Source organism: Staurois parvus, unplaced genomic scaffold (genome assembly GCF_062004578.1).
Source record: "Staurois parvus isolate SC_StPar_1 unplaced genomic scaffold, SC_StPar_1.0 ptg000177l, whole genome shotgun sequence".
In the NCBI taxonomy this organism is placed as follows: Eukaryota; Metazoa; Chordata; class Amphibia; order Anura; family Ranidae; genus Staurois; species Staurois parvus.
This window is the reverse complement of record NW_028317973.1, coordinates 421,539-449,381: the sequence shown is the minus strand read 5'-3', so window position 1 is coordinate 449,381 and position 27,843 is coordinate 421,539. Positions and strand designations below refer to the sequence as shown.

At 40.6% G+C, this 27,843-nt stretch overlaps 1 protein-coding gene across 1 annotated transcript; it reads left to right on the top strand.

Annotated features, from left to right (window-relative positions):
* The first annotated feature begins 19,757 nt into the window (after positions 1-19,757).
* Positions 19,758-20,945, top strand: LOC149462288 (G protein-coupled receptor 20-like). Its single transcript, XM_089677123.1, has one exon. The coding sequence runs from the start codon at positions 19,923-19,925 to the stop codon at positions 20,940-20,942; it is 1,020 nt and encodes a 339-aa protein (XP_089533249.1). The 5' UTR covers positions 19,758-19,922; the 3' UTR covers positions 20,943-20,945.
* The last annotated feature ends 6,898 nt before the right edge of the window (positions 20,946-27,843 follow it).

Below are 27,843 nucleotides of genomic sequence, written 5' to 3'. Positions count from 1 at the left end.
TCGCCGCATGAAGCTGGGCATTGTCGTGCACAAGGAGGAACCCAGGACCCACTGTCCCAGCGTAGCGTCTGACAATGGGTCCAAGGATTTCATCCCGATACCTAATGGCAGTCAGGGTGCCATTGTTTAGCCTGTAGAGGTCTGTGCGTCCCTCCATGGATATACCTTCCCAGACCATCACTGACCCACCACCAAAACAGTCATGCTGAACGATGTTACAAGCAGCATAAGATCCTCCACGACTTCTCCAGACCCTTTCACATATGTCACATGTGCTCAGGGTGAACCTTCTCTCAACTGTGAAAAGCACAGGGTGCCAGTGGCGGACCTGCCAATTCTGGTATTCAATGACAAATGCCAATTGAGCTCTATGGTGCCAGGTAGTGAGCACAGGGCCCACTAGAGGATGTCAGCCCTCAGGACACCCTCATGAAGTCTGTTTCTGATTGATTGGCCAGAGACATTCACACCAGTGGCCTGAAGGTCATTTTGCAGGGCTCTGTCAGCGCTCATCCTGTTCCTCCTTGCACAAAGCTGCAGATACCGGTCCTGCTGATGGGTTAAGGTCCTTCTACGGCCCTGTCCAGATCTCCTAGAGTAACTAGTTGTCTCATGGAATCTCCTCCATGCTCTTGAGACTGTGATGGGAGACACGACAAACCTTCTTGCAATGGCAAATATTGATGTGCCATCTTGGAGTTGTACTGCCTGTGCAACCTCTATAGGGTCCAGGTATCCATGCTACCAGTAGTGACACTGACCCTAGCCAAATGCAAACTTTGTGAAAAACAGTCAGGAAATGTGAGCAGGGAAAAAAATGTCAGTGGCCTCCACCTATAAAAGCATTCCTGTTTTGGGGGTTGTGTAATCTAGTACACCTGTTGTTAATTTCATTAACACCAAAGCAGCTCAAACTGATTAACAACCCCCTCTGCTACTCAACTGACCAGATCAATATCCCAGGAGTTTAATTGAGTTGATGCTATACTCTGATTAAAAAGTGTTCCTTTAATTGTTTTGAGCAGTATATTATTTGCTTATCACATATGGGAACACATAGAGTGTATGCGGCAGTATTTAGGTTTATTAGACATTTGTCTTGAGGCAATTCGTAGGGTTATTCCTTCATTCTTTCATATACATCTATTTTTTGTATTATAATAAGTTTGGTGTCACTGCACTCACATCATAGTGATTGCACTGAGGTTTGTTTTCACTATTTCTAGTATGACACAGCTGTATCTGAATGAATATGTCCCTCAATGGACTAGAAAGAAATAATCGTTTTTATGTGTATTGGCTGCATTTCAGTTGTTTTTCTTTTGCACAATGAAAATATAGTAGTAAACACTGCTATTTATCAGTATTTCTTTACAATGTTTACTTAAATGTATTGACTTTTTTAAATCTTGTAACACCAGGAGTGCTGGCTTGGAGCCCTGCAATAATATGTAGAAATTTCAATTATCCAGTACTTCAGGTGCTACCCTTAACTCCAGATTTTCATATGCCCAGCAGCTGGAAGTATCTTATCCCCCCCGGGTATGTATAACAGAGTGAATCAGAAACCAGCACTCTATTTCTAAGGCTAATATGTATTATAACCACAGTATAATCAAATAGTCCGTGTAAGCATGAAAAACTCAACATACATTATGGACCCCACAACATGTGAATCCTTCTTCAAATCTCATATTTTCCCTTTGTTTTCTATACCTCCTGTATGAATAAACTCTCAGTAGATATTCTGACCCTTATGTATCAATGGGTCAAATCAGACTCGATGCAAATATGTTTCTTGCCTCCAGATGTCTCCCTCCTTCTTGCTTATAATCCCCAGATATGTCTCTGTCCTTATGGCACTCACAGCATCTCATGTAAAAAACATAAATCCACAGTGTAGCATATCATATTAACCCGTGTAATACAAAAAAAGTATGCTTATGTTACTTTTAAATACAGTTCTCTTAAAATAGTCCCAAATGTGCTTGTGCAAATCAACTTCACAACCACCACCGAGCTGCAACCCCTTGCAGATGTATTCTCAGCAGAATCTGTGACCCATGGTTTTCATAGGGTCCAAACAGGCTCAATAGATAGGGATCATACAAACATATGGCTGCGCTGTCCCTTTAAATTATCTATCTTATATCAAAGTGCATACTAAATACACAATTAAGTTAAAGAATATGTAAACCCAATATTTCATTACATATTCCTGATATGTGCCTGCTGTACCATGGACTTGTATGAAAAAGTATCCTGTTCTCTTTGTATTGCTTCTTTTGTGAAAAAATCCCTGGTACTCCTGCCAGTTTCTTTGCTTTCCTGTTAAAAACTGACCACAATAAGCAGGAGAAAACAACGTGGTCAGTTCTCTAGGTGTGCTGGCAACCCAATGATCAAACTGGCACTTACTGACATCACCCCCCTCTCAACCTTTCACTGGGAAGATCACTGCTGCTGCTTCTCCTCCTCCAGGTCTTACACATCTGAGAACAGAGGGTGTGTGATCACTTATTGTTCTGTCTCTCCAATCTAAGCATTGAAAGTGTGATCTCTGTAACTTGCAGTTGTGATGAGATAGCGATAACTCCAATCTTAGTTGAATACCACAGGCAGTGACTCAATCGGATGACACCTAGTAGATCTTGTGAAGTTTATTCCATAAACTGAGAGAATCTTACAACAGTAAACATCTGATAGGTCAAAAGATCATAATGTGATCTGCTTCATGACATGAGGCTAGAAGCTGCAATGTCTTACTGGGAAAAAGGGTGGGCTATCCATACAGCATTAACTAAACCAAAGGAAAGGGAGGAGCAGAGACAGAGAACACTTAAAGGCAAATGACAGTCATATGAAACATGACACTTATAAAAAAGAGGGAAGAGGGTATTTATAATGCTTTTTATATCTATACACAAATGTTTGGCCTTTTAATTCTATTTTAAACTGAATGGGTTGTTTTACAAGGTATCACAGTATGTTAAATGTGTCTACATATAAACTGTGTGAAAAAGTCCACTCAACAGATGCTGCTAGACACAACTCTGTGATGAGTGAACAACAGGTGCCAGCAATCCTTGTAGTGATCCCTGTGCTCCTTCACCCAACTATATGCTTACCAGAAATTTTGACCCCAAACATTAAGAGGGCAACAGCGCTCACTATGGGACAAAGCACAATGGTCACTCGGTCACACTACAGCAAGGTCAGCCAGCTCCTCAACTCCTCAACTCCTCCACCTCTTATTTATAACAGTAGCACCAGATGTCAGATTCTGTAAGCCTGGAATAATAATTCCAGCTATTTTGCTTTGATTGGTAAAATGCCCTTCACCAAACTTTTTGGATTGCAACATACTCTGCAGATTTTACTAATACTTTTTTTTACATTAAATGTTGCTAGTAATTTGTATATACAGTGAAGGAAATAAGTATTTGATCATGTGCTGATTTTGAATGTTTGCCGACTCACAAAGAAGTGATCAGTCTAAAAATCGAATGGCATGTGTATTGTAACACTGAGAGACAGAATAGCAACCAAAAATTCAAAAGAAATGCATGTCTAACAAATTATGCACTGATCTGCATGTTCATGAGGGGAATACGTATTTGACCCCCTTCACAAAACATGACTTAGTACTTGGTGGCAAATCCCTTGTTGGCAATCACAGAGGTCACACGTTTCCTGTAATTGGCCACCAGGTTTGCACACATCTCAGGAGAGATTTTGGCCCACTCCTCTTGGCAGATCCTCTCCAAGTTTTTAAGGTTTGGTGGCTGATGTTTGGCAACTCAAACTTTTAGCTCCCTCCACAGATTTTCAATTGGATTAAGGTCCAGAGACTGGCTGGGTCACTCCAGAATGTGACCTTCTTGAGCTACTCCTTTGTTGCCTTGGTCGTGTGTTTTGGGTCATTGTCATGCTGGAACAACCATCCATGACCCATTTTTAATGCCCTGGCTGAGGGAATAAGGTTCTCACCCATGATTTGATGGTACATTGCCCCATCCATCGTCCGTTTGATGCGGTGCAGTTGTCCTGTTCCCTTAGCAGAAAAACACCCCCAAAGCAGAATGTTTCCACCACCATGTTTCACAGTTGGGCTAGTGTTCTTGGGGTCATAGGCAGCAATCCTCCTCCTCCAAACACAGCGAGTTGAGTTGATGCCAAAGAGCTCGATTTTGGTCTTATATGACCACAACACTTTCAACCAGTCCTCTGCATCATCCAGATGTTCAGTGGCAAACTTCAGACGGGCCTGAACATGTGCTTTCTTGAGCAGAGAGACCTTTCAGGCACTGCAGGATTTCAATCCTTGTCGGAGTAGTGTGTTACCAATAGTTTTCTTGATGACTGTGTTCCCAGCTGCCTGGAGATCATTGACAAGATCCTCACATGTAGTTCTGGGATGATTCCTCACTGTTCTCATGATCATTGACACTCCATGAGGTGAGATCTTGCATAGTGCACCAGACCTAGGGAGACTGACAGTTGTTTTGTGTTTCTTCCATTTGCGAATGATTGAACCAACTGTTGTCACCTTCTCACCCAGCTGCTTGGCAATAGTTTGGTAGCCCGGTCCAGCCTTGTGTAGGTCTACAATCTTGTTCCTGACATCCTTGGACAGCTCTTTGGTCTTTGCCATGGTGGAGAGTTTGGAATCTGATTGTTTGATTGCTCCTGTAGACAGGTGTTTTTTATACAGGTAACAAAATGAGATTAGCAGCACTCCCTTTAAGAGACTGCTTCTAATCTCAGCTTATTACCTGTATGAAAGACACCTGGTAGCCAGAAATCCTGCTGAATGATAGGGGATAAAATACTTTTTTCCCTCATGAACATGCAAATCAGTGCATCATTTGTTAGACATACATTTCTTTTTTTGTTGCTATTCTGTCTCTCAGTGTTACAATATACCTACCATTCTATATTTAGACTGATCATTTCTTTGTGAGTGGGCAAACATTCAAAATCAGCACGGGATCAAATACTTATTTCCTTTACTGTATGTACTTACTGTACTGTCTGCTAGTGTCCATTTTAAGTTTAGGTGTGGTATTCCATATCTCCTGAAGAAGTATTAATAGGCAAAACATGTTGGGATCACTACAGGATCAGAATCTACAGTAAAATTATGCTATGAATACTCCTATCAGAATGTCTGTATATGGAAAATGTGTTTGTTATTTTATGGATATATTGAGTATTTATATTATTGATATGGATGAATAAAAATTATGATTTTTTTAATCTTACATTGTAGTACATTATTGGCACCTTTAAAATCCCATCTCCTTTGGAGCAACCATTGCATACCATTATTAAGCATGTGATCTACCAGAATTCCCAGATCTTTCTCCACCATTGATTCCTCCAGTTGTACTCCCTCTAGTATGTATGATGCATGCATATTCTTAGCCCCCAAGTGCATAACCTTACATTTATCAACATTAATCCTCATTTTCTACATAGTTGCCCAATTAAACAGTGCATTGAGGTCGGCTTGTAAGTTGAAGACATCCTGTAAGGACGTTATTCCACTGCACAGCTTGGTGTCATCTGCAAAGACTGAAATGGTATTTTTAATCCCAGACCCTATACCATTTATAAATATATTAAAAAGTAAGGGTCCCAACACTGAACCTTGGGGTACACCACTAACAACCCTAGACCATTCACAGTACAAATCATTAACCACTACTCTTTGAATACGATCTTTAGCCAGTTTTCTATTCATTTACAAACGGATTTTTCCAAGTCCGTAGACTTTACCTTACACATTAGCCGTGTGTGGGGAACTATGTCAAACACTTGTACAAAATCCAAGTATACCACGTCCACCACCACCCCTCTGTCCGAGGTTTTGCTCACCTCTTCATAAAAAGAAATCAGATTTGTTTGACAACTTCTGTCTTTCATGAATCCATGCTGCCTGCTGCTTAAAATATTTTTAAAAATTAGAAACAATTACTTTGAAATGATAGAGCTCAATTCTTTAAGGACCTGTGGGTGTATGCCATCCGGTCCAGGTGCTTTATTCACCTTTATGCTGTCTAAATATTTTTGGATCATATCAATTATGAGCAATGTGGATCATCTGGAGCTGTTCTTTCTGTTTGCTAAGGTATACCCATCTCTCAGCTTCCATGATCCTTTCAACTCCCACCTGCCACTCTCGGAGAGTGGGGCCAATCACTGTCATTTAAAACACATGGACCTGGAAGATTCTCCTGCTGAGAATGTCTGTTGAATGTCAGATTCACTACTTTATAAATATGCCCTAATATGTTTTTCTCATTCACACTTCATTCATAACTACCAAACTCACTATTTGGTACATTTCCAACTATTTCCAAAATAGAAAAATCTATTTTCCTGCTATAGTTTTGATAAATAATAAACATAAAAAAATACGAACTTGAAGCATTCTAATGCCTACATTGCCTTCTGTGATTGCCGAGCAATGGCCAAATAATGTTTTTAGCTTTTGACTTTCATTTTATTAAAATAAGTATTACTACATCCAAGCATGCTACGAGCTTACTCATAACATGTCATTTATTTTACGATAATAAATTAATGATGAATGATAAACACCAAGTTCTTCCTTTCATTCCAGGGATCCTAAATGGTAACTTTCCTTAGTAGCTAAAGGTTTGTTTTAGATTATATAAAAGGTTCTAAAAGCCACAAAGCTGCTTTATTATTATGCAGTGAGCAGCTAGCCAAACACCTCTCTTTTGTGAGTCAGAATTACTTGATTACATGAGGACTTTCTGACTTTTATGAAATCAAAGCCTGAAGGGTTTAAAAATCTTTTAAAATTATTTAGCCTCCATTTTTGTTTATAATTTAAATTACATTTCTACTCTTTGCTGCACAAGTATACTTAATTGGTCCTACTGGTACTGGTCCTTTTTTGTCTTGTTTATGGTTTATCTATGGGATGTGGTGCCTGGAGTTCTCCTCTTACCCAAGATTCATGTGATGTAAGCCTGGAAAAAGCTCATACCAACTCACAGCCTCAGTATAAGCACCAGTTTACCACAAAATAAAAAAGAGGAACCATAGTGCATTTCCGCAAAACAACCAACATTTATTAAAATCAATTGTACTCACAAAGGGAAGAAAAACAGGTAGCATAAAAACAACTCAGCATACCACCCAATTAAGCATGCATATGTGATGACATCAGTGCCGAAGTTCTGCTCGTACGTACTTCGTCCTCATAGACATCTACAAGGTCAAAATTTCTAGTAAACGAATAGAGCTCTATGTTCGATGAAGGAGCATGGGGATCACTACAAGGGTTTCTGACACCTGTAGTTCACTTATCACAGGACTATGTATAAAAGCATCTGTTATGTGAGTGGGCTATTTCGCACTGTTTATGTGTGGGCACATATATTAGTATGTGATGTCAACACTTGTGTCATATGGATTAGGTTAATTATGTATTTAGTATGCACTTTGATATAAGATATATGATTTAAAGGGCCAGCATACCTATATGTTTGTATGATCTTTTTATACTGGCATTGTAGAGTATACAGAGTCTCTTATTTTTGGGTTTAATTTTTATTTTAAATTTGTCCCACATTGTTCATTATTTCAGTTTTATTCATTCTTATTGGTTTTCATAATTGGTCACTTATCATTTACATTAAGCGTAGGAGTTATTTTTATACATCAATATATAGGGACACAGGCACCACTTGCTCACCTCTTGAGCTCTAAAAGGAAAATTTACATGAAGAAACATAACGAGGCAGTGATGTCAGATGCATAGGAAGAAACCGGAAGTCGGGGGTCCGCCATCTTTGTTTTGGCATTTTATGCTGTGTAATCTTCTGGTCTTTCTGCATTTTTTTTATTAAATAAACAGTGGTTTTAATCCTACTTACACTATGAGCTGTTTTTTTCATACTATTCTCTTGACTAATCTAAGAGACCTTGGGAATGTTTGGCATAAGTTTGGAGCACAAGAAGTGAGCCACCCACATAATGTATATGTGCAGTGGCAAATAGGATGGGCTTTAACATTCATGTGTCCTTTGGGGCCAGAAGTTTCTGCGCTGGGAATGTGCAGTGAGCACAAAGACAGCTCCTAGTCTCTAATGATGATTGATGGGACAGGCTCCTGATCATGTGACCAGTGTGACAGTCAATCCCAGTGGTCACATAATTGAGCAGACCTTACCGCTTCTGGATCTAATAGCCCAGTTAAAGGGACACTGGGGCTGAGGGAAGGGGTTAACACCAGGCATTGTCATCATTGCATACAAGAAAAATCTGCAATGCCTGGGCACACATGAGGAGGGCACCTGTTGACACTTTTTGAGACTGTACTCCCCATTAAGCACTAAGTCTACCACTCCTATGCATAGCCTGCTAATTGCAGGAGTGGATGGCTGCAATAGACCAGGAGGCTTCTGGATTCTCAGTCAAAGTATGGAGTTATGGAAGGTGGACCTGTCAATCAAATGACACAGAGACAGTCAGTAGTTCAGACCAGGAGTCTGAGACTCCTGGGTCTGCCCACTACTTTGAGCGTCAGCTTAATTACATCACTACTTGCTCCAAAGGGAACTGTGGGTAGTTTCAAGACCAGTGGCTGGGAAAGAACAGGAATAGCAGCAACTGGTCTTATGACCAGTATATTAGGGGATAGAGGGCATTTCATGTAGCAAAGACATTTTGTGTTCTCATTGCCTGGGCAGGTATGTATGCAAACAAGATTTTTTTTATAGGTATGAATGCACCTATATAAACATTTAAAGATTTTTTTTTCAGGTTTGCAGCTTTAGGCCAAACTATTTTACGTTTATACCATGTACAAGAAAAATGCATGCCCTTTACTCAAATTACATAACTTTAGAAGACTTTTGCCATGGCAACATTATTACAGCATATCACCCAAACATTTCCTAAGGTATACATGTCTGAGCATGCCTGCCATTAAAATGTTGAACACCAACTCTAGGGAGGTTTGCAGAGTGAAGTTACACCACAACAACTACCGTACCTTAGAAAATGCTGAACTGCTAAATTATAGGTATATATTTAATATTTCAAGAATCATTAGCATACCAGAAAACTGTAAGTCCAAAAGAAGTAAATAAGCTTACAATGGAAATTCTCTTGACATGCCTTAATGCACATTGTGCAAAGTGCATAAAATCACAAAGTTGCAAACAGGACCTTTATGCATTGGAAATACCGTGTGCCTCTATTTTTAACCTATCTGAAATATTCCTACTTATTTAACGCAAACATGTCATGAAACATGAAGGCAGACCTAACAATAATGTCAAACTAGTTCCTTATATTTCCTAGTTGCCTACAGTACTCTCCACTTGTAGGCAGGTGCTAAGCTTAAAGTGGTTTGTTTATTTATACCTACAGGCAAGCCTACATTAAGGTAGGTACAGTAAATAGCACTGTTAGGAGATATTTACTTTAGCAGTGCAGGTGATTTCTCCGGCGCATGTGCACCATGTCCATATCTTTTAGGAATGCTCTTGATAGGAAGATAGATGCAGAATGAAAGAAGATTTCTCATAGGAACTTATATCCATGGCTATAGATGTCTGGAGTGGAAGCAGATCTGTTTTCAGGCTCCAAAGTTTTCTCAATCCTGAGATCTCTCATGACTTTATTAATGAAGCCGTTAGTGATTTTCTCTGATGTTCAGCCAGATTCGTGTTATTCTCTGTTATGGCCAGAAAGGCCTTGTGGCTAAAACCTTGAACAGTGGATGCCTTCTCCAGGTTGAACTGGTGCAAAATTTCTTTGACTAGATCCTGCTCATTTGACAATAAGCTCTGGTCTACGACATCCAAAGTAGGAGGCAAGTCTGGGTTTTGTTCCCACATGATAGAAGACATAGGCGTCCCCACCAGCAGTCAGATAGGAGACAGTTGAGCAGTCGGTTCAGAGATTCTAGCTCTTACAGACTTGTGAAGGACTATAGAAGAGGATGGAAGAACACTCAGGCAACCTTTATGCGTTTGACCAAATCCAAGGGCATCCCATTTCAGGAGCAGCAAAAGTTCTTTTGAGGGTCACCTCATCCACCTGCACAGTGGATATCAGGCTGCACAAATGTGTCCAAGTCTGGGCAGATCATATTCAAGATCCAAGATCCATGGGCCATGTCAATAGCCCAGGAGGGTCATCACGGGCACTTCTCTTCTCCTCCTACTCTTTCTTGCCTTATGCCCACCAGGATTCATCAATTCCAACAAAAGCATTAGGTTCCTTGCAAGTATATCCAGACACTATTGTAGAACAGGGCTATTCAACCAGTACCTGTTCAAGAAATATTTCAAGGCTTCTTTTCTTCAATATTCATAGTCAAGAAAAAACAAGAGACTTAAGGGCAGCCTTGGACCTGAAATAACTGAACAGAAGGATCATGGTTCAAAAGTTTTGAATGGGATCATTGCAATCAGTCATGCAAGCATCCTGTCTCTAGATCTGGCCGACATGTATTTACTCATTCTGGTGCATCCACACTTCCACAAATACCTTCATTTTACAGGGCTGAAATTCCATCTCCAGTTTATTTGCTTGCATTTTGCCCTCCACGTTTCATGGGACATTTTACAAAACTCTGCTGTTAGTTATTGTCATTTTACTCAAGCAAGGATTGCAAGAGATCCACTACCTGGATGACAGCCTACTGAGAGCATGTCATCCTCATACAGTATCCAGTCATCGAGACATTCTGATTCAAACCTTCATGAAGTTTGGGTGGATCATCAGTTTTAGAAAAAAAACAGCTCATTCCCACACAGAGGATGATGTTTCTAAAGGCTGTCCTAGACACTCAGAAAAATGCAATGGCATTTCTGTTAGAGAAAGCAACAGTCCTAATGTCCCATCTGAGGTGGGTAATATCTCTCGCCCGTCTGGCTGCCTCTCAGTGTCTCAGGTTGCTGGAGACATTGTCTGCAACAATCCCTTTGGTGAAGTGGGCATACTAGAGGCTAAGATCCTTTCAGGTAGGTTTTTTGAAGCAATGGAAGAGGCATTTCCTGCAGCAAAGGATCAAGTTGACCCTACACATGAAACAGTCTGTTTGGTGGTGGCTGAAGCCATCGAACTTCTTCAACTGCCATCAGTTTATTTCAGGCCCACCAATACTGATCACATAGTATTTATCTGTGCTTGGGTGCTCACCTCAACAATCTCCTAGGCACAAGGCCAGTAGAGGAGTAAGTGGAGGAGCGAGGTCTCCAAAATACTGGACACCACAGACAGGGGTGCTTACAATGATCAGCTTTAATTTATTTATGTTAAACCTTTATGCCAAAAGGAAAAAAAAGTTTACTGTAACTGCTTATAAAGCACTGGCTATGGTTTGGCACCAGTTTGTTAGTGTATTTAAATCGACTACACGGTGCCAGGGTCATGCTTCATATGGACAACAAGCGTCCTATGTTCATTGCCAAGGAGAGACATGAAGTCATTCACCGCTGTCAGAGATGCTTCCAGTTACAGCCTGGGTTCTTACATTGCAGCACTGCAGAACTTTCTGGCAGATAGGATGAGCTGTAAAGTCTTTGACATTGAGTGGTCATTGAACAAGTTGTTTTTTTTTTAAAGGATTTGCAATCAGCGGTGGGTACCCAGACCTGATGGCAACCCCTACCAACATGAGGTGCAAACACTTCCTGTTGAGCATAAAATTTCCAGCTTTCCAGCAGCAAATACAGTAGCATCCAGCTGTGTATGTGTTCCCACCAGTTCTGTTGGTATTCAGGCTTCTCAGCAGATTATCTAGTCATCCAGGTGTGACAATAGCAATTATTCCCCTGTGGCATTGCAGATGGTATCCTCTATTGCAGCCTCTGGCCCTGGAATCTACTATCCTTCTCCTCCAGATTCCAGATCTCCTTCTACAGGGTCTGTTGTCACATCCAAACCAAGCCAGACTACACCTGTGGTACATGTACTTTGCCCCATCATGAACTGAATAATGTACAAAAATAGTGATAATTCTTTAACAAATTGTCATGTGTCACTTTTATTAATGTATCTCCGGAAGCAGTAATTTAACTGACATATCAAAATTGATGTATTTTTGTTATTCCATTTCATTGCTTGTACAAAGTTCCCCACATTAGAAATATGTTCTATACTGTAGAACTCACTGGTACAGTCCAGGACATGGACTCTAAAAAAAATACCTAAGCATTTCAGTATAAAAGGACCAATGAGTACCTGCTAATGAACCACAAACAATGGGGTTTTTATTATAATTATTTTGTCAGATACAGTACACAAAGTGCCAATCTCACACTGCCATATAGCGCAATAAAAAATGTGAATAAGTAAAATCCTTATAAACTGAACTATCATGTCTGCAGTTAAAGTAGCCACATATTTATTCATAGTATAAGGAAATAGAGGATGCTTTTTCTACAAAGCTATTTCTCACTGTTAGGGACACTTTAATAACATGGAAGAAATGAATGTATGATATATCCTTTTAAGTTCCTACAGTTGTTAATTAAAATGTTTAAAAGCAGGCATCACACAAGCACACATGCACGGCTTATCCAATTAGTTGAAACAGTTACTCAATTTCTTTGAAGCTCTGTGCCTAACATTCTTGATTAATACATTGGTATTCCTTTCCTGGAAGCACAGTAAAACACTTCCTGTTGCCAGCTAGGGAATTTATCAAAATATTCAGTCGCATTGGAAAGGACTCTGGAGATTAAGATCAAACAAATAAAACAATTAACTTGTTTTAACGGTGAAAGTGGAATTTTTCTTTTCATTTACATAATCCTTTTAATTCAACAAATAGCAGAAATGTAATAATTAATCTTCAGTTACAAGATGATAATAAAGATAAAACAAATGTAATAAACTTACATTTGTTAGATGTGGTTACCATACAAGATTATGCAATAATATTTCATTATATTAGAATCATTTAACAGACACTGCGAAGAGTAAAGCGCAGTAACTCATAGCAACTATTCAGCATTCCCTGTACTAAACTCTCAATAGCATAACATGAATTGGCTGCTGCATGCTGGCATTTGTGGTGTAAAAGTCTACATTTTAAATGATAGAAAACAAACCAGCACTAACCCCCTTAAGCTATGTACAGTATATATATGTAGTGCTACCCCCGCAGGAGCCGCTAATAATCTTGGGTCCTCTGCTCTTCCTAGCCCTAGGTAACGCCTCAGACTCACTGACACCACCAGGATACCTTGCTTGAGAACTGCCAACAACCAGTAGCAGATGCAAACATGTCTTGGACCAGTGTCAAGGCACCCTTTAAAATGATGGACAATCTCAAGGCACCCTTTAACATTCTGCACAATCTCAAGGCACCCCATTCTAAAATGTAAAACAACTATTCTAATAGTTTTACATAATACAGCAACATCCACACTCATAGAACACCCAACGTTAGAAGTGATTTATTCTTCCAAAGCAAATATTTCTTTGCAAACTGGTACTGACTAGTATTCCAGTGTTTCTTCCTTAGTTCCTCTCCCTCACTCTGCTAATGTGACCTCACTGCTGATAAAGATGGGCAGGGGAGGAGAAAACAAGGATGCTGTGCAGGCGCCCAACGTCCTCCTTATCAACTGATGATGTAATTGGTTGTTAGGATGCCGGCAGCTGGCAGGTTGTAAAAGTGCGCAATGAAAACCTATGGCTTTGTGTAATTAAATGGCAGGTTTGATCCACCTGCTGGCTTGTATACAATTTTTAGGCAGTTTTTAGGCATACTGCCAAGGCACCCCTGACAAAGTCCGAAGGCACCCCTGGGTGCCTAGGCACCCTGGTTGAGAAAGGCTGACTTGGACAATGACTCTGGATGCACATGTCCCCACTCGGATCAACCTTCTGGTTTTGGCATCCATGGCTCGACACAGTACAGCCTGACACAGCACAGCTCTCTCCCGGTTGGCATGCTTCCCCCAGCTGTCCGGCTCATTCCCAGGCTTTTTCTTTTATATGGTCCATCCTGCTCTCAGGTGCTTTATGGGCCCTGTAGTTGCAGCCCATGAACAGTTGTGGATAGAATCCTCCTGTACAATTACATCTCCCAGACTGCTCCTGGCAACCTGTAACAAGTCACAGTTAAACCAGTCTAGTCTTCTGGTCTTCTCTCCTCTCTCACAAGCTTGGATGAGAACAGTGGGAGCCATTGGCTCCTGCTGCTGTCAGTCAAATTCTGTGAACTGAGAGCGGGGAATGGGTCCAAGCCACGCTGTATGTGGAAATGGACACACACAGCCCGGCTCGAGATCAAGCCCATACATCTTTCCCCCATAGCAAGCATTTTCTATGGGGCAGACACAGAAAATAAGAAGCCCAGAGCACTGGCGGGGGACCCCAGAAGAGGAAGCATGGGGTTGCTCTGTGTAATACAATTGCACAGAGCAAGTACGTATAATATGCTTGTCATTTTATTAAAAAAAAAAACACTTTAATGAAGAGCAGTTTGGGATTTATGCATATTTTGTGATTCACCTATCTATTTTAATATAGCATAAGGGGTATATGATTTAGAGACTGACCACATATAGCACTGTAAATAATGCATGTTTAGTTTGGTTAACCACTTCACTACCGGACACTTTCACCTCCTTCCTGCCTAGGCCAATTTTCAGGTTTCAGTACTGTCACACATTGAATGGCAATTGCGCGATCATGCAACATTTAAATTTTTAGCAATTTGTTCACACAAATAGAGCTTTCTTTTGTGGGTATTTAATCACCACTGGGTTTGTTTTTTGCTAAATAAACAAAAAAAAGTCACTCACCGGCCACTTTATTAGGTACATCTGCTCAATTGCTTGGTAACACAAATTGCTAATCAGCCAATCACTTGGCAGCAACTCAGTGCATTTAGGCATGTAGACATGGTGAAGAAGACTTGCTGAAGTTCAAACTGAACATCAGAATAGGGAAGAAAGGGGATTTAAGTGACTTTGAATGTGGCATGGTTGTTGGTGCCAGATGGGCTGGTCTGAGTATTTCAAAAACTGCTGACCCACTGGGACCTTGTTGATGTCAGAGGTCAGAGGAGAATGGGCAGACTGGTTGCTGCAACATTCAGGGTCAGAATTTGGCGTAAACAATGTGAAAGCATGGATCCTTCCTGCTTTCATATTGTTGCTGGTGGCATAATAGTGTTGAGGACATTTTCTTGGCATCAATAAAATGTACCTAATAAAGTGGCCGGTGAGTGTATATTAGATTAGTGTATAAGATCTTAGATGCCCACCTGTATGCTCGTAGAACAGTCACCAGGACCTCTTGTCCACTGAAGGGATTAGCCCTTAAGTTTGATTTCTCGGCCATCTTGTCTCTCTGAGCCAAAGTTCCTCCATCTTAGAATCAGTATCCATCTTAAGTCAGTATTGTAAAAGAATTGACTTTCTTGTCTTAAACGGTATTTTGTCAGGAGTTAAAAAGTTCCTCTTTTTGTCCAGGTGCAACTTCCCCTTTTTCCCTTAGCTAGCCCAAGACTGAAAGTCTGCGGTGGGCTACGTCCTGTTGCAAGAGTATTAATAACTATAAGCCAGCGGTAAAAGAGGAATTGACTGCTTTCTGTGCTGTTCAAAAGTTCAAAGCTTGACGTATATAATAATAATTAACATATATGCCAACTGATTGGGCATGACTGACGTATGTAATATTCTGATTGGTTAATACATACCTGTCAATTGATTGGTTCTTATATTTCTATGTATTGTTTTAAGTTTCATATATAAGTTTAAACACGGAAGAATAAATTCAGTTCCTTCTGAGATACCACCTTGTGTCTGTGTGCATTTTCCTGTATCTCAAAGGGGACTCCAGGCCTGAGGACAGACATTGATCAAGGCCAGGGGCTGACGGGGGTCAGTGGCTACAGGAAGGAACGAGAAGAGCCAATTCCTTTCAATTGGGGGCTTGTGTCCGGGATGAGATAATCATCCTTTGGTAAGTAAGATTTTTTGTCATTTTTGTCACTTAGTCTGTCTTGCCGGTAAGGCTCTGATTGAAATCTCATGCCCTATGGTAGCACTGGACTCAGCGTCATAAGACGCCAGTGGCCAGGCGCAAAGTGCTGTGGGGAGCACAAGGTCTTTTTGGAAAAAGACTAGAGGCAGTTTTGGGAACTGCAAAGTCTCTTATGAGAAGAGACTGAAAAGAGTTTCTCTGAGAAGAAACCAGGAAAAGTCCGGGGTTGATCAGTTCTGTCCTGCAACTCTTTGCTTTTCTTCCTATCGCATAGAAGTATAAGATAATTTGTTTGTGTGACACAAGTGCCCAGTTGGTAAGTGTATGGGCCAGCGGTTACTGAAGGTATTGTCAATTTCAGTGTGACATGCTCCACCCCTTCAGCTAAACCTTATTGGTTGATGATCTGGGTGAGGTGTCAACGCTGAGTTGGGTGCCTATGTATATGTTTTGTTTAAATTGTGTTGTAAGTTAGAAAAGATTGGCAGAATATTATTAGAAAGTATTGTACACCCAGGTTATAATCTTCACTTTTATCAGTCACTAGAGAAAGACTAGAGAAAGTATCTTAGGTCCAGGCATTTTTATAGGATAAATTGTCATTACAGCCTATAGGACAGATTTGTGATACAGATATATTCAAGTGTAAGATATGGGGAGAAGCCAGAGTAGGAATAAGCCCCCTCTCCCAAATGTTGGTGAAGCGTGTAAAGATTATGTAGCCCGTATCTGTGGGACAGATTATTCTTTAATTCATCCCTGGGTAGATAGATTAGCAGAATGGAGTGAAGTAATGGGCAGTGTGGATCCATTTCCCTATAGTGGTGATAATGATACTTTTCATATGGATATGGTCAGGGGACTCTGTCTGGGAGAAAAACAGGCGTTCCCATGGTATGAGGGAGACCCTATGTGGGACCCAAGATATATGGCAAGGGGTGGACAGAATTGGGTGACGTTTGCTCCGCTTTGGTTTTATAGGAAAAATAAGAGGCAAAAGAAGGCTGAAGTTAGGAATAATGATGCAGCAAGAATACATTCATTAGAGTCAGAAATAGACAGATCCACACACCCTCTCATGTTACTCCCTCCACCGTACGGTTATCCCACCCTTACAGAGGAAATTGTTGATTTCCTAACCAACCATTATGTAGTCCAGAATCCCATTCCCACTGTACCTCCCGCATCACCAGTCTTAACATCTGCACAGACACACCAAATAACTAGTGCAGTTTAAATTTCTGCCACACAGCCTTTTACAGTTCAAACTCCCGAGGATTCTCAGAGTGTAGTTCAAACTCCTGCCACACATGAAGCCGCAGGGAGAATTGTTCTCACTCCAATTACTGAAGAGGAGGATTTATTTGTTGAAGAATCCTCTGGTTCAGGTTCCCTGATATTAAGGGTGAGTGATGATCTGGATGTAACAGACATCCCGAGTTCACCACCTGAAACAGTATGTGGAGAGAATTTGCTGAAAAAGTGGAAAACTCTCTATAAGAACAGGTGGGAAACCCACCAACATTTTTAAAGCACCGCTTTTTCAGTTTTTTTTTTTTTTTTTGCTGCTAGAGCATTTATTCAAAATCATACCCAATTGTCCAGTTGATTTGTTCTCTTGGGAAAGCTTAGTATTAATCTAAAACTCTGGGAAAGGAGGTATTGTAGCTTAATCTGCCGGGATACCAACTGTCCCTGTTATGACAGTGTTTATTGAAATATGATCCCTCACTCTCTGCTGGAACAATATAAAGTTTGAGCAGAAAGTTCTTTGGATGTGGGATTCATTTCCTGCACTCCAATACAAGGCCACATTGTGTTTTATAAATAATGCCCTTTGTTTAAAGTAAAGGAGGAAAGAATAGTGCCCATGGTGGAGCATTTGTTTCAAGGCAAGAATCCTTGGAAAGGGGATTTCACCATACAACAGCCCAATAAATCTAGTCTAGAAGCCAGACGGTTCTTACAGATTTGTGTAGGACCTGAGGGCTATAAATGATCTTGTAACTCTCATTGTCCCAATAGTACCTGATGTACCAATACTCATTTCCTCCATCCCACCTGATGCCGAGTTGTTGTTTTTTTACAGTGATTGATTTGACAAATTTTTTTTTAGCAAATTCCTGTTGTTAAGGAGACATGGCTAATTTTTGCCTTTAATTTTAGAAGTAAAAATTTTATCTGGAGTGAATTTCTCCAGGATTATACTGTAGTCCTCCAGGCCCCAAGCCATGAACTCCTAGCCATGGTTTAGTTGGTTTCAGTGCGGACAGCCAGCCAGGTGGACAGTGTGTATCTTATGAACTGGTTATGTATATGTGATCATAAAGTGTCTAAGAACAGTTATAATGGTGTTAAGAAACTGTTGAATACCTTGGTTTTGTCCTCACAAAAGGTGATAGGAAATTCAGTCACAAGAGAGCTGCGGCTCTTATGGGTCTGCCCCGCCCATTGACCAAGAAAGACATGCTTACCTTTCTTGGTATGATTGGTTGCTGCCGCCAATGGATACCTGACTGTTCCTACTATGACAGTATTTTGAGACAAACCACAGGTTTAGAAATGTCAGATCTTGTGAAATGGTTAATTGAAATGTGTAATGTTTTTGTGTATCTGAAACATGCTATGGTAATAGCCCCTGGTCTTGGTCTGCCCGCATATGATCAAATGTTTTATCTGTATGTTAGGGAAAATTGTAAAACTATGTCAGGAATCCTGGCTTGGGGAGCATGGAGGTACACTCCGCCCTTTTGTTTTGTTTTTTCTCAAAGATGGTTCTGGTACAGGTTCAAGGCATGCCTGTGTGTCTCAGAAGTTTGCTATTATTTGTGATGGTGATTCAAATGGCTATGTCATTTACTCTTGGACATGAGACCACCTTACACACCACCATTTAGTGAATATGAGGTTATATTGTTGTTAAAACCCAAGTTGAGAATAAAATATATTCCTCCCACTTTAGATCCTGCTCCAATTTTAAACGTCACTGTTAGATCAAATATTGCAGTACATTTGCTACTTCTAAAGATATTAAGTGGAATGCAGCTAGTGTGACCAAAAGATCCACTAACTGGACTTTGTGTCACAAGAGGGGAGACCATGTATTCTAGAAGCTAGTGCACCTCTGTTCATCTTACAGTATCATGGGGTAGGTCACAGCTCACAGTATTATGGGATAGGTCACAGGGGATGGCAGGTTACATGTGAACTGCTGGATTTTTTTCATCCCTGGCCCCCCTTTATGGTAAAATCATATGTGTCTAGATGCATTACATACATTGGGAACAATCCTCACAAGGCAAGACATTAACATTTTTTATCCGCCCACAGGTAGATTTTACACACATGCCAAAGGTAGGGAAAGGATAGGAATATTTTTTTTGGGTAATTGTGGATATGTTTAGTCGCTAGGTGGAAATGTCCCTCAGAGTTCAGGTATAGTGAAAAGGATGAATAGAAGTATCAAGGATAAAATTAGGAAAGCTACTGGAAGTACCTATGTAAACTGGAAGAGAGTGCTGCCCGCAGTTTTGACAGAGATAAGGATGATTCCTTCTAAGAAGACAGGTTACCCCCCTTTTTTAGGTTTTAATGGATAGGCTCTTTCCCACTCCCTGGGCCAGACAGCCACTTATGGTAGAAAGAGGGGATTTAGGATTGATTCAGGAAGAATATGTGAGAAAGTTTATTGAAACTTTGGACAAGGTTGAAAGAAATGTTGCTCGCACCTTTTTCTTTTTTTTACAGGAACCAACTCGTTTCCGTGATCGCTGTCACTAGGACCGCTGTTCTGACTGAGGATTCCAAGGCCTGGATCCATGCCAGATGTGTGAAAAGAGTAAACCATACCCCTAAGAAGCAAGACAAAGACACAGATACAGAAGAAGCAGCCAGAGAAGTCCTGAGAGATTGATCTGAACCACATGGAGTGCTTCGTCAGCCCTGGAAACTTCAACCCATCCAGAGAACTTGAATTGAATGAATCTATAGCAAATGACAAACAATTCCAAATCCCTCAACAAGCCAACCCAGGTGAAACCTTGCATCAAAGGTTCTATGGCCTTTGGGTGGCGTTGCTAATTATCAACTCTTCTATTTTTTTGATGGGCATAATACTGAACAGTTTGGCCCTTTATGTGTTCTGTTTTCAGACCAAAGCAAGGACACCCTCTGTTATTTACACCATTAACTTGGTAGTGACAGACCTCTTAGTGGGTCTCTCTCTACCAGCACGAATTGTCATGTATTACCGTAATGTAGAGACCTGTCATATTTGCTATTATGTTCACAGTTTTACGTACTCTGTGAACATGTACTGTAGTATTGTTTTCCTGACCTGCATCTGTGTTGATCGCTACCTGGCCATTGTGCAAGCCAAAGCCTCACGCAGCTGGAGAAATCCCAGTTATGCCAAATGCATCTGTGTTTTGATTTGGATATTTGCTGTGATTGTAACTTTCATCATACTGACCACAACGATTAACCACAAACATTGTTGTTTTTTCCAGCTACTTATGCTGACAGGTTTTGAGTATTTTGTTCCTTTGGTGATTGTTGTTTTCTACACCCTGCGGATCATGTGGACTTTGTCCAAGTCAATACAAATGAACCAAAGCCGAGAGAGATGGGTGAAGGCGGCACAGCTCCTCATAATGGTGCTGGTCATCTTCACAGTCTGTTTCACTCCCATTCATGTTAGTCAAGTGGTTTTCTGTGTCCGCAGTGAGGTGTCTCGGGATGTCATCCTCATTGTGTACCATGTCACAGTAACTTTGAGTAGTTTTAATAGTTGTATGGATCCCATTGTCTATTGTTTTGTTACTAGCCATTTCCAATCCGCTAGGAAAAGTATTTTCAGAGAACAACCGTCACCAATTCCTTTTAACAGTCCCTGCCCGTGCCGCAGGCAGCTCGCCCTGGAGGCTAGGAGAATACAGGAGTAATGATGCAATCAAAAGATAGATTAAGCATTGAGACTGGTTCCCTTTTTCAGGAAGAAGAAACTAATATGTTCTGTCTAATTAGAGTGTACAAAGATAATATCACTGAGAAGGAATGTACTGATTTGGTTAAGAAATTCCCTGTTACCAGATTACATAATTTACTTTTAAGTCTCTAAACCAGTATCAGGAAATTTTGCCTGATTTGAACATAGTAATGTTGTTACAGAATTTGTCTGTATTATATGGGTACAGTTTAGCGGGAATGTAGATTGGGTTAACTACATTGGCTATGGTTAACAAAGGTTTGGTAGAACCATACTGTTTTTGATATGTTATTAGCTGATAAAGGGAAAGTATGTAAAATGTTTAACTCCTGCGGTTGTACTCTTATTCCCCATAACACTGTTTCTGATGGAAGTATTATTAGAGCCCTTCACAACCTCCAAATATTGTTTGAAGAATTAGCTGAAAGCTCAGGAGTAGAAAATCCACTGGTCAGTTTATTTGAAACCTGGTTTGGTATATGGGGAACCCTGATTACCTACTAAGGGCCCCAGGTACCAACCTGTGACTAAGGTGTAAGGTCACGTGTGTGACCTAAGAGGGGGTTTGAAGGGATTAGCCCTTAAGTTTGATGTCTCGGCCATCTTGTCTCTCTGAGCCAAAGTTCCTCCATCTTAGAATCAGTATCCATCTTAAGTCAGTATTGTAAAAGAATTGACTTTCTTGTCTTAAACGGTATTTTGTCAGGAGTTAAAAAGTTCCTCTTTTTGTCCAGGTGCAACTTCCCCTTTTTCCCTTAGCTAGCCCAAGACTGAAAGTCTGCGGTGGGCTACATCCTGTTGCAAGAGTATTAATAACTATAAGCCAGCGGTAAAAGAGGAATTGACTGCTTTCTGTGCTGTTCAAAAGTTCAAAGCTTGACGTATATAATAATAATTAACATATATGCCAACTGATTGGGCATGACTGACGTATGTAATATTCTGATTTGTTAATACATACCTGTCAATTGATTGGTTCTTATATTTCTATGTATTGTTTTAAGTTTCATATATAAGTTTAAACACGGAAGAATAAATTCAGTTCCTTCTGAGATACCACCTTGTGTCTGTGTGCATTTTCCTGTATCTCAAAGGGGACTCCAGCCCTGAGGACAGACATTGATCAAGGCCAGGGGCTGATGGGGGTCAGTGGCTACAGGAAGGAACGAGAAGAGCCAATTCCTTTCATCCACTAAGGTGCCCACTTTACATTCCTTAGCTGTCGTCCAGAAAATGGGTGCAGGTCCCTTTAGGGCTGGTTATCACTCATGTGGCCATTCTGTATGCTCAGATGTAAAATGCCAAGAGAGCAGAAATGGCCTCCAATGATGTTGTATTTAAATAAAGGCAATTTATTTCATAAAACTGCACTCACATTACATATAAAACCACTTGCATATCTTTAAAAAACATAAAAATACCACTGTGAATTTAAATTATATCACCCTGGCAAAAAAAAACTTTTTTTTAGTTTTGACCATAGTGAAGATTAATTAGAACACCTATTATGTTTTTATTGCTTTCTGTGTCCCCATTAGGGAGAATCACCCTCTCTTTTTTCATGTTCACCGTTATCATTGAAAGTGAAAGTAAAAGAAAATCCCAAATTTTGTGCTGTCTCAAAAAATTAAGAGAGGAATTATTCCAATGGGAACACTGGTTCTGGTGACCTGAGGGGCCCCAAGGGATTCCCCTAATTTGTAGGGATTTCCCCTCACTTCCTGTTTTGGCTAAGGGACAAGAAATGAAGAGAAATCTCCCCAATGGGACACAGATGGCAAAAAAATAAACAAAAATCTGACAGGGGTTATAACCCTTCCTTACTCTATCAAAACTTAAAAAAACACTTACAAAAATGGTGAAACTCCAGCTAGTACCTGTAAAAACCAGTCTTACTCTTCCACTGTTTAGGATTTTTTCTTACGGTTGTACAGTTGTGTCCAAAATTATTCAACCCCCACTGAAATTGAGTGTTTTGGCCAGTTTGACATTGCTTTTGATCATTCAGTCATCTTGCTTACATTTACATTAAAGAGGCACTTGTAGGTCAGACAAATATAACATAACAGTTATAATGAAATAACCACAAATGTCTTTTCTGTGCTCACAGCATTATCAGTTTTATTCAACCCCCAAGTGACATTCAATCTTAGTACTTAGTACAGCATCCTTTTACAGTTATAACAGCTTTTAAACGTGAAGCATAGCTTGACACAAGTGTCTTGCAGCGATCTACGGGTATCTTCGCCCATTCTTCATGGGCAAAGGCCTCCAGTTCAGTCACATTCTTAGGCTTGCGCACTGCAACTGCTTTCTTTAAGTCCCACCAGAGGTTCTCAATCGGATTTAAGTCTGGTGACTGCGATGGCCACTCCAAAATGTTCCAGCCTTTCCTCTGCAACCATGCTCTAGTGGACTTGGAGGTATGCTTGGGATCATTGTCCTGTTGAAAGGTCCAACGTCTCCCAAGCCTCAGGTGTGTGACGGACTGCATCACGTTTCCATCCAATATCTCCTGGTACTGAAGAGAATTCATGGTACCTTGCACACGCTGAAGCTTCCCTGTACCTGCAGAAGCAAAACAGCCCCAAAGCATGATTGACCCTCCACCATGCTTCACAGTAGGCAAGGTGTTCTTTTCATCATAGGCCTTGTTCTTCCTCCTCCAAACATAGCGTTGATCCATGGGCCCAAACAGTTCTAATTTTGTTTCATCAGTCCACAGAACACTATCCCACAACTTTTGTGGTTTGTCCACATGGCTTTTGGCATACTGCAGTCGACTCTTCTTATTCTTTGGAGACAGCAAGGGGGTACGCCTGGGAGTTCTGGCACGGAGGCCTTCATTACGCAGTGTGCGTCTTATTGTCTGGGCTGAAACTTCTGTACCCACATCTGACAAATCTTTTCTCAGTTCCTCAGCAGTCACACGGGGACTTCTCTCCACTCTACGCTTCAGGTAGCGCACAGCAGTCGAAGTCAGCATCTTCTTTCTGCCACGACCAGGTAGCGTTTCAACAGTGCCCTTTGCCTTGAATTTGCGAATGATGCTTCCTAAGGTGTCTCTTGGTATGTTTAACATCTTTGCAATCTTCTTATAGCCATTGCCCTTCCTGTGAAGAGAAATCACCTCTTCTCTTGTCTTCCTGGACCATTCTCTTGCCTTCACCATGTTTGTAACCACACCAGTAAATGTCTAGAAGGAGCTGAGTATCACAGTCATTTTAAAGCTGCCTAATTGGTGCTTATTATGCTTGATTGCTGCTCGGTGACATCCACAGGTGTTTTCAATACCTGATGGAAAGCACCTGTATGAACCTCTGTTCTTCAGAGTGGTAGTCTTTAAGGGGTTGAATAATTGTGGCAATGAAGAAACCACATAAGAACCATTTACTACTGTATTACATAAACAATTGATGTCATTTTAGTTGCATTTGGGTAGTTACAACGTCCTTGTAGGATTTGATTCTGAATACAATTCCAAATGTACACTATAGTCCCTAAACCCCTTTACAGCATTGGGGGTTGAATAATTTTGGACACAACTGTATAAGCCTCAGTACAGATCTACTAACCACAACATGATGTAGTTTCTCCTTTTAAATATATTCACACTGATAACATGAGAATTTGTTTCATAATTAATTACCTATTCTGCCTTTTATGTGCTCTGATGAAGAGTACATTTGTGCTTAAGAAACATGTCAGTTTGATAATACAAGTCTATTATTATTATCAGACATTGTGATACAATGTTCTGGATAACATCCCTGTGGGCTCCTTCAGCATTCTTGTGCTTCTGTATACTGGCAGCTTTCCATTTTCAAACATTATGAGTGCTCCTGCCGGTGACCCAATCATCTGAAGACTAGCTGCTAGCAGCCTCTGTTTAACAATTTAATCACAGCTACAAGTTGTTCATCGAAGTCTGGATATTAAGTAACAGCCACTGCAGATGGGAAAGCGTTCTAAGTCTTTGTTTGATTTCTGTGCATTTCATTTGTATTGCTAAACTGAGAGCCTATTCCCAATCCTGTGTTTTTCATTTGAGATGATGTTTTGTTCATGTGTATTGCATGTCTCACCATTGATCCCTATGGAGGATACTCTTTCTAAAAAAGTGTGCCGAAAAAGCAGCAAGGAGGATTTTTTTTTTAAATACAGTATTTTCTAGATTATTTTTGTAACACCCTCTAGGTTTTAGCTAGATAGTTTGTTTTTTTTTTAGATAGAGGCTGAGTAGCAGCCTGGGATGAGTAAGCCTAGTAGTGCGGCAGGAGTTTACCTCAGGACAGTCTAGGAGGCTCTTCCAGAAAATCCAGAGAGCTTTCTTGAAGAGGGGTGTAGGAGGGAAGGGGGCCCAGATCTGCATGTTTGAGGGACCTTATTATTATTATTATACAGGATTTATATAGTGCCAACAGTTTGCTCAGCGCTTTACAATAGAACGGGAGACAATACAGCAACAATACAGTTCAATACAAGAGGGAAAGGAGGGCCCTGCTCCTTGGAGCTTACAATCTAGGAGGGAGGGGCTAGTGGTACAAAAGGTAGTAACTGTGGGGGATGGACTGGTAGGAAGACCTTGGCCAATTCCATGGCAGGAGGCTGGGCATGATGACCAGGGCAACCCAAAAATGTGGCAGAGCCTAGGGGAAGGTGTGAGGTGAAAGATAAATTGAGGAAGACTGGAGTGAGGAGTCTGGGAGGGGGCCCCAGAGAGGAGAACCTACCTACAGGCAGGTGGCTGGAGAAGAGGATCTGCACTGCCTCAATGTCTCCTAGGGAGGACAGCCATGTAGCAGGGAAGGAGCCAGCCCAGCGTAAGGCCTGAAGGCAGCCACCAGCCCACTAAGCTAACAGGAGAGGACATTGTGAGTACTCTTACACCCCCTGGGCCAGGTAAGGTGAAAGGGCAGTCAGGTGCAAGACCCAACTAGCTTCTCATCTGAGACTGTTCTAAATTGACAGTTCTTGGGCCCCCTTGCCCAGGGATACCCTCAGGCAGCTGAGTAAAGAGGAAGAATCATCCATTCAAAGAGAAACTGTTGCTATCTGCATTTTTGTACATATTCGCTATGGAGTTGTCCCTAAGTTCTACAGTTCTACAGTTCCTGGGGCATCCCATATACCCCTAAACCCCATCCAAGTTTAACCCCTTAAGAAAAATCACAAAACCAAGCTCAAGGACTGTTTACTGACTGCAGTGTGCAAAGTGTGGAAAATGTGTGTTGCCTGCTGTGCAGAGCATAGGGGGACCTATTTAAATCCAGCGCCCCTGTGGAGGTACTACATTTTTAAAGAATTAGACCTGAGCATTTAATTTATTCTGTTGTGTGCTTGATGCATTTTACATGCAGTACCATTAAACCCTATAATAGAGGTCTGTGAAGGCCAATCAACATCTGTCTTGACCCAATTCATAATGATTGGATCAATATGACTCAGGCCATGAAATATCTTCAACATTACAGAATATGTCTAGTTGGATGGGACTAATTACTACTAACTATAAAAGAAATGATTCCAGGAAGTCACAAATGTGCAGCAGACAAGATCATTTATCAATGCAACACTCTAGATGTGAACTAAACTAACCCGTGGAATAAATTATAAAACCATTCCATTCATTATTATCAAAATCTTCATTACAACAGCTTTGGTGCACATAGACCTCAGAAAGACCTTATAAACAAGGACATGGTTTTAGCGAGAATCTTAGCACAAAAAATACCTATTTTTACAGCAACCCTTCACAGATAGGGATTGCACAAGCAGAAAGAGGTTTACAATCTGTGGCTGTCAAAGAAAATATTGAGAATATGTTTAAATTGGGACATCTCAAATGAAGATTGTAAAACATATTTTTATTGTTTGCACCTTTAATAAATGTCCATGTCCCATAATCAGTTTTTCTGAAATATGAAATGTTGGGTTTACATGTTAAATCTTAGTGCCCCTATGATCCTACAGGTCCTTTTTTACTGTATGCAGTTAAAGCATGTCTACAAAGAAACATTTATTGACCAATGTTTCTGTAAAAACAATACAATAATTCCACAATGCCACCACAAAACAATAAAAATGATTCTACAGTAAAGAAGCTGCATGAAACATTTTGGTAACTATATTGTTAAGACATTTTTTCCTATCTCCACAAGATGGCGCCAGTGAATTAGTGATTTTTTATGCAGGTAGAAAGCTGCAGACTGAACTAGAAATTTATAGAGAATATGGGAGGAGAGAGTCATCCTTATGAGCCACCCATTTTTTCTAAAGCCCATTTTATTTAAAAGTTAAATCCAGCTTTGTGCCCAACCATATTTAGGGGGTAACATAATACATGGTAACATTCCGTAGCCCCCCACCTGAATAATAGGGTTCTTTTCCCTACAGCATCATTTTTTTCATTCTATACAGTTGTATGTGGCTGCACCTGCACAGCCACATCATCCATTTAGAGGTCCATTCACATGGAGGACTATATATCCTATCTGCTACCACTGCAGAGGGACTCGTAGATCTCAATTACTGTGACATGACCGCACTAGTAGTCTATTGATTACTTCTTCTAGCCCTGTAACAGTATGTCCATAATGTCCACGGTCTCAGTGCTTCACAGGCTCCATTGCAAAAAAATTAACAATTGCACGTTTTTCTTTTTTTGTTTTTAACCGCAATGTATAAACAAAGCTCAAAAACATGGATTGGATTACCAGTCAGCAAAGATGTGTGAAATTTCTGAGTTTCCTGCCAGTTCCTCTGCTTTTCTAATAAAAAGTGACCACACTAGGCATGGCAGTACAGCACGGTCAGTTTTCTAGCTGTGTTGACAACTCAGCCTACTCTCCTCCAAT